This window comes from Mastomys coucha, unplaced genomic scaffold, assembly GCF_008632895.1.
Source record: "Mastomys coucha isolate ucsf_1 unplaced genomic scaffold, UCSF_Mcou_1 pScaffold3, whole genome shotgun sequence".
NCBI lineage: Eukaryota > Metazoa > Chordata > Mammalia > Rodentia > Muridae > Mastomys > Mastomys coucha.
The window spans coordinates 62035524-62043591 of record NW_022196909.1 but is presented as its reverse complement, the minus strand read 5'-3'; the positions used below and the strand labels follow the sequence as shown (position 1 = coordinate 62043591).

Sequence of the window (8068 nt, the reverse complement as noted above, 5' to 3'; positions counted from 1 at the left end):
CCCCCGCCTCTGATTGAACCTGGCATCTGCTTCCACAGCCTCTGGCAGTCACACTCTGTCCTGGTCCTGGAGTCTGTTTGTGTGGCTTCAGGTGAAGAGCAAACATTTACTGAGCACCTACTGTGTGTTAGTGTTAGATGAGGCATCTTCTAGCCTGCCTCATGTGCCTCCATGATTTGGGGAACACACCGTTTGCCTGCCTGGGATATATATATATATATATATTCATATTTTACACAGACCATTTTCTTTTTTAAAGATGCATTTATTTATTTTATTTATGTCAATACACGGTAGCTGTACAGATAGTTGTGAGCCTTCATATGGTTGTTAGGAACTGAATTTTTTTTTTAGGACCTCTGCTCACTCCAGTCAACCCTGCTCGCTCAGTCCCTGCTTGCTCCAACCCAAAGATTTGCTTTTTATTAAAAAAAAAAGATTTATTTATTTATTTTATGTGTATGAATACACTGTAGTTGTACAGATAGCCATGAGCCATCATGTGCCTTCTGGGAATTGAACTCAGGACCCTGCTCGCTCTGGCGCCACTTGCTCTGGCATAATACACTGTAGATGTCTTCAGACACCAGAAGAGGACATCAGATCTCATCACGGATGGTTGTGAGCCACCATGTGGTTGCTGGGATCCGAACTCAGGACCTTCAGAAGAGCAGTCAGTGCTCTTACCTGCTGAGCCATCTCCCCAGCCCAGATTTACTTATTATTATACATAAATACATTGTAGCTGACTTCAGACACACCAGAAGAGGGGGTCATATCTCATTACTGGTGGTTGTGATCCACCATGTGGTTGCTGGGGTTTGAACTCAGGACCTTTGGAAGAGCAATCAGTGCTCTTACCCACTGAGCCATCACCACCACTCCATCTCCCGACCACTTTCATCTAAGTATTTTCTTAAGATAACTTTATAGCAACATACTATGAACTACAAAAACTCCAAAAGGCTGAGAGATGGTTCAGTGGTAAGAGCACTGGTTGCGCTAGCAGAGGACTTGGCCTTGATTCCCAGCACTCACATGGTAGATCACAAACATCTGCAAGTCCAGTGCCACAGGATTGGCCTCTGTGGGCAGTGCACACACATGATACATAGACATATGCAGGCAAAACACCCATACACATAAAATAAAAGTAAAACAAAAAGTACGTCAAGCCCATGCTGGGGCAGTGGTGCACATATGTTACACAAGCACGTAGGGGCCTGGCACAGTGGTGCACGCTTGTGATAACGGCACTCAGGGAGCTGAGGCAGGAGGATTGCCATGGGTTTCAAGCTGGCCTGGGCTTCTGAAACTGTCTCAATTGTCCCACAAAACAAAAACAAACAGCCCTTCTCCCATGCAGAAAGACCTGGGCTCACACTTACAACCTCAGGGCTCAAGCCAGAGGCAGGAATTCGGCTAGCCTGAGCAAAAAAGTGAGCTCCAGGCTAGCCTGAGCTACAGTGTGAGGCCTGGCTCAAACAAACAAACTTCACCTCCAGGACATTAAGTTAGTTTACTGTATTTTAACATGAAATCTATATCTATTCAAAGTAACACCAATAATCCATCAGGCTCCAGAGAGAATTGCTAAGTGTGACCACTGGTCCTACTTCCTGTCCTCTGAGGTGCCTTCCCCAGCTGCACAGACGGAAAGAGGCAAAGAAAGGCAGAGAGGTTCCCTGGGAGCCTAGCTTCTGTATTGGGTGCATGAGGGACGTTCACATGATAACCTGGGAGCTTTCTATAGTCGACCTGCAGGTTAGAGAGTCCAACAGCTGTGGGAGGCGAAGTCTGGCCTGGAACGCAAATGCACAGGTTCCCCCAGAGACAAAGAGAAGAGGCATGTGTGTATGGCTGGAAATAGTAGCAGGTTCACACTAGAGAGGGGATGAAGAGAAGAAACTGAGGAGCAGCCCCGAGCAGGGCAGGAACATCCCCTGTAAGCCTGCCAGGTCTCAGAGGGCGGGAGGGTCGCGGAGGTGGCCTTCCCCTTTGTCATCCTTGGTGAGGACAGCCTGGGGAGGAGCTGGGGAGAGTCCTCCCCAGCCGGTGCTCAGGTTGGTGGGGCTGGGTCATTATGATCCTTCCCATCCTTGCTTTCTTTCCAGACTGCATACTACTGGCCTTTGCTCCACCCCCACCCCTCACCGGCCCCATTTCCTCTGAGAACACCTAAAGATTAGTAGGAGCCCCGCATCTCCCAGGTAAAGCCCAGTTCTTCCAGGAGCAGCTGTGGAGCAGAGTGATGTCGGACACCTACAATGCTAGTAAATCCTGGAGAATGGACTGAACCCCACTTCAGACCCAGCAGTCGTTGCTTGGCTCCTTGCTCTCCCACACTGGAACTGTCAGGAAGTCCACACCAACTGGGAACAAGCTTCAGCCAACAAGGCCAGGGGACCTCTGCTACACTGTAAACCTGGGGGACCCTGGAAGAGTCTTGGAGGGGAGTGTGGGCCCCTGCAGGGCCCTGGGCTCTCAGAACATGGCGCTTCTCCGCCTCTGCTGAGTGATCCAGCCGCCCGGGTTGACATCCATCTGGAGCATCTTCATTACCCATTTATCTCGACGGGCGCCTTCAATGAACTCGGTCAGAGACAGCTGGCCTGGGCAAGGGTGGGAGAGCCGGTCATCAGGCGTAGGAGACTCGGTCTATGGGGAGGACCACCTCTCCTACAAACTGAACTGCAGCCTGGGGTTTTATGTAGCTTGTCAGTTCTCTAAAGGAGCCTCTTGCAACTCACAAGTGTGTGTGTGTGTGTGTGTGTGTGTGTGTGTGTGTATACATGCTCACCACAACCTGCAACCTGCAGTGGTTGGTTCTCTTCTTCAATCTCTTGAGTACCATGGATTTAATTCAGGCCATTAGGCTTGGTGACAAGTGCCTTTATTCACAGAACCATATTTCTGGTCCCTTTTTTATCTTTTTAAAAAAATATATTTGGGTCTGAAGAGATGGCTCAAGCGTTAAAAGCACTGGCTGCTCTTGCAGAGGACCCAGGTTCAAATCCCAGCACCTACATGGTGGCTCCCAACTGTCTATAACTCCAGTTCCAGGGGATCTGAGACTCTTTTCTGACCTCCGTGGGCATGGCACGCACTTGCTGCACAGACATACGTGCAGGCAAAGCGCCCATTAATATAAAACAAAATTAAAAAGGATTAGTTTTATTTGCATGCCCAGCCTTCGCCAGCTGCTCTCAGAAGTGCTCTCACACTCTACAAATGTGTGCTTGGGTGTTTTTGGCTCCCTTGATATTTCATGCCATCCTTTCTTCAACCAGTTCACAGTGTATTAGCAGCGGGGACGTGGGGGTTGGGGTGGGGGGTCTTGGGGGCATATTGCACACAGGCCAGTTTCCTGGCAGACTGCATCTCTCTTACCATCTCCATTCTCGTCCACCAGGAGGAAGATCCTGTCCACCACCTCCTCAGGCGTGAGCAGCTGACCCTGCTGCTCCAGGTCCAGCTCCACTCGGCAGGCTTTCTTCAGCTTGTAAATTGCCTGAGAGAGAGAGAGAGAGAGAGAGAGAGAGAGAGAGAGAGAGAGAGAGAGAGAGAGAGAGAGAGAGATAGGTTCCTGTGACAGACTCTCAGGGACCTGTGTCCCTTAGTGCCACCACTCCACACTGGCCCTCCAGGCTGAGCATCTTAGTAACACAGCACCTGGATGTGCTGGTCCATTTAACTAGCTAGAGGGGGAACCTCAATTGAGAAAATACCTCCAGTAGGCAAGTTATTTGTCATTATCTTGACTAATGATGGATGTGGAAGGGCCCAGTCCACTTGGTGGAATCAAAGGGCTTTAGAATGAGAGACTCTTCACTAATTTTTTTTTTTTTTTTTTTTTTTTGGTTTTTCGAGACAGGGTTTCTCTGTATAGCCCTGGCTGTCCTGGAACTCACTCTGTAGACTAGGCTGGCCTCGAACTCAGAAATCTCCTGCCTCTGCCTCCCAAGTGCTGGGATTAAAGGTGTGCGCCACCACCGCCTGGCTACTAATTAATTAATTAATTACAAAGTGGAGGGGCTGGAGAGATGATTCAATGGTTAAGAATACTGGCTGCTTTCCCAGAAGCCCTGGGCTGGATTGTTAGCACCCACATGGTGGCTAACAGCCCCATCTCCCCAATCCTAGGACCCTTCCTCTGGCTCCTGAGGGTATGACACACAGTAAGATACAAATTGCTTAAAAGATAAATCCACAATTCCACACTACACATGTCCCCCAGCCCATGAAAAGAACCAATTTTGATTTTTCTTGACTTATCGTTTGTGTCAGTTGATGGTGACTGTCAGCTTGGTTGGACTGAGTGCTGCATAGATGTTCAGTCAGTGCCTGTGAGGTGGTTTCTAGAGCCAATTAGCTCAAAAGGTCTCTGGCGAAATGAACAGCATAACCTACGGCTGGACAGAAAACCTGAGCGGCTGTGGAAGGGAGATCATGGAAGCTTAGAAGATGGGGTCCAGTGTCTGTGATGGGTGTGGCTCGGCCTGGCCACTTCCTGGCTGCCTCTCCCATCGCTTGTGCCAGTCACCATGGTATCTGCCCATAGTGATGGGCAAGAAAAGGCAAGAGTTAAACCCAACCGGGCCGAACCAGTCCTGCCCGCTTTAAGGTCTTCCTTCAGACACTGCCCCAGCAGTGACAACTTTGACCCACAATTGTTCTCTCGGGCTTTTGTTTTCTTCCTGTTTGTGACAGAGTCTCACTCTGGAGGCAAAGGCTGGCCTGCATGCAGCTCCTTCTATAGGACACCCTGGTCTTGGCTGGTGATCTCTGAGATGGAAGGCATGAGCTGTCACTCACAGCAGGTTTTCCTTTCTGCCTTATTGATTTCTTGTTTTTTATTTCTTTGGGTTTAATTTACTCTTTTTCATTTCTGTAGGTAGCTGCTTAGATTATTGATTTTCTTATTTCCCTTTCTCAAATTAACATTTATTATTGTTGTTGTTTTCTTTTTGTTTTGGTTTTGGTTTTTTGAGACATGGTTTCTCTGTGTAACATCTCTGGCTGTCCTGGAACTTACTTTGTAGATCAGGGTGTCCTCGAACTCACAGAGACGCCCCCCCCCCTGTCTCCTGAGTGCTGTGATTAAAGGTGCATACCTTTTCACATGGCAACATTTATTATTATTATTGTGGATATGTGTAATAGTGTGTGTGTTGGGGGTGTATCTTGTATGTGTACCATGATGGTCATGTGAAGGTCTGAGGACAACTCCCAGGAGTCTATTCTCTTACTCTACCATATGGATCACAGGGGCTGAACTTAGGATGTCAGGTTTGGTGGCAAACTCCTTTACCAGCCGGGCCTTCTTGCTGGCCACAGATCACACACTGTGAGTGATTCCCAAGTCAGGGCCAGGTGGCTCCCTGTTGAGCAGGCCACCTTCATGCAGAAGCCCAGGAATGAGAAGCGTATGAAATGGGGTGGCAGCCCACAGACAGACACTGACCTCCACAATGTCCAGAAGCTCCAGGCGGTCGATGCAGCCATTGCGGTCCTTGTCATAGATCTTGAAGGTCCACTTAAGCTTGTGTTCCAGGGTACCCCTCAGCACGAGGTTCAGGGCAGCCACATATTCCAGGAAGTCAATGGTGTTGTCCTACATTGAATGTAGTTGCTGTGAGGCCCCCATGCCCAGCCTCACCTCCCCAGAGTACAGGTTGAACCCTATTGACACTGTGTCCCCAGACTCAAGTGTTTCCTTTCCCTGCAATACCTGGGGACCTTTGTGTCATTGGACATGCTGTTCCCACCCCTAGAACCCTGCTTATTCTCTGCCTTACCCTTCCAAGTAGCCAAGATGGCAGGCCCATCCTACCAGGTCTGGAGAACTGTTCCTCATCATTTGTCCAGAGTTTTCTATTCTTAAAATATCCTCTCTCAGTGTAATTCAGTTTCCACAATGACCCCCATGTTTTGTGAGGCTCATTCTGACATCACTCCTTAGAGCAGCGCCTCCCCTGTGAGGGCATAGAAACCCTGGGACTGTTTCTGGGACAGCTCTGACTGGCATTAATCGCATCAGGGTTGCTCTAGTCAACATCAATTACCCAACTTAGCCTGAAGTGGGTGGAGGAGGTGCCCACCTACTCAGGACAGGCTGGAGGCACCTGGGAGATCACCTGCCCCTGTCTCTCCCTGCATTGTGCACTGACCCTGCAGCTGTCATAGAAGAAGTTCAAATTGGTGCTGAAGGCCAAGTTCAGATGATACAGTCTTGAAAGATCAACAAGCAAAGAAAAAGAATTCTGGCTTACAACGTCAGCTATCCCTTACATATTTTGGGGTGGATTTATTTATTTAATTTGTTTTTATGTGTTTGAAAGCTTGGCCTGCATGTATATATGTACACCATGTGTGTGTGTGCCTGGTGCCCATGGAGGTCAGAGGGCACTAGAATTATGGATGGATGTGAGCCACCATGTTGTTGCTGGTCTTCAAACCTGGGTCCTCTGGATCTTGAGACATCTCTCCAGCCCCCATCTTCTTTAAAACAAACAATCAAACAAACAAATAAGCAAATCCCCATCCATTCCCAGGCTCCTGGGTATTACAAGGGAGAACAGGGATAGGCAGGGAGAAGCTCAAGTTCTAGGTCAGACGTATAAGACCATGTCTTAAAAAAAACACAGAGGGGGCTGGAGAGTTGGCTCAGCGGTTAAGAGCACTGACTGCTCTTCCAGAGGTCCTGAGTCCAATTCCCAGCATCCACATGGTGGCTCACAATCATCTGTAATGGGATCTGACTCCCTCTTCTGGAGTGTCTGAAGACAGCGACAGTGTGCTCATAATACATAAAAAAAATCTTTTAAAAAACAAACAAACAAACATGGGCTGGAGAGACGACTCAGTAATTAAGAGCACTTGCTCTTGCAGAGAACCTAGACTCAATTCCCAGTGCTCACAAGGCAGCTCATAGCCATCTAAAATTCCAGTTTGAGGGAACTGGACACCTTCTGACCCTCATGGGCACTAGGGGGTATTGTCACACTATTGTGTGACATATACATATTTACATGCAAAAGACTCATTTACATAAAATAAAATCTAAAAACAACAGCAAAACTCTCAGACCTCTAAGTAGGAATACCAGACCAAGTTTAATCCCAGCACTTGGGAGGCAGAGGCAGGCGGATTTCTGAGTTCGAGGCCAGCCTGGTCTACAGAGTAAGTTCCAGGACAGCCAGGGCTATACAGAGAAACCCTGTCTCAAAAAACCAAAAAAAAAAAAAAAAAAAAAAAAAAAAAAAAAAAAAAAAAAAAAAGAATACTAGACCAGGAACTAAAATGCCAGAATGCTGGAGAGTTGGCTCAGCAGTTAAGAGCACTGGCTGCTCTTCCAAAGGACCTGGGTTCAATTCCCAGCACCCACATGATAGATCACAAGTGTCTATAGCTCCCGTTCCAGGGATCTGACACCTTCAGACATATATACTTTCAGGTAAGACACCGATATATACATTAAAAAAAAAAAATGCAGGAGTGAGCATTTGACCTTGGGCAAATCGGCTTCCTTTCTTGGATTGTATGTGTTGGTTTGAAGCAGGGTCCATCTGTGCTGGGCTCACGCTAACCCAGTGTCCCAGAGGCTTCATGGCAGCATGGACTGACACACCCAGCTGACCCCAGTTTTCTCCTTGTCAAAAAAAAAAGAGGGGGGCCACCACTCCCCCATGAGGCTCCTACAGCCTTCAGGAGAGGGGGTGGACCTGGGGAGTTGACTCTGTGCCCTGTGCTTCCTGACTGAGGTTCCACTGACACTGCTGATCCCTCCCTCGCTTCTGACTTGGGACTAAAGGTAGCTTTAGACATCAAGTGGCTTTCACACTGAGTCGGCATGGCACAAGCTCTTCTCCACCAAGGGGCACCGTCCTCACCGTCTCTTCAAATTACCCATGTGTCCCTTCAATTCAGATAGCTGAAATAGGCTTTATATTATCTTACTTCGGGGCATCGGGCAGGGGTTCCATGGATTTAATTCCAGCACTCAGGTGGCTGAGGCAGGTGGAACTCTGTGCGTTCAAGGCCAGCCTAGTCTACATGGAGAGTTCCA

At 48.3% G+C, this 8068-nt stretch overlaps 1 protein-coding gene across 1 annotated transcript in view; it reads right to left on the bottom strand.

Moving 5' to 3' along the window:
• Positions 1–1514: 1514 nt before the first annotated feature.
• The window catches only part of Guca1b (guanylate cyclase activator 1B), a 9133-nt gene continuing 2579 nt past the window's right edge, over positions 1515–8068 (bottom strand). Inside the window, exons 2-4 of the mRNA XM_031347237.1 lie at positions 5465–5614; positions 3391–3511; positions 1515–2612 (exon numbers count right to left, since the gene is read on the bottom strand). Coding sequence (XP_031203097.1) covers positions 2485–2612; positions 3391–3511; positions 5465–5614 — 399 coding nt within the window. The 3' untranslated portion in view covers positions 1515–2484. The remainder of the gene's footprint in view (positions 2613–3390; positions 3512–5464; positions 5615–8068) is intronic.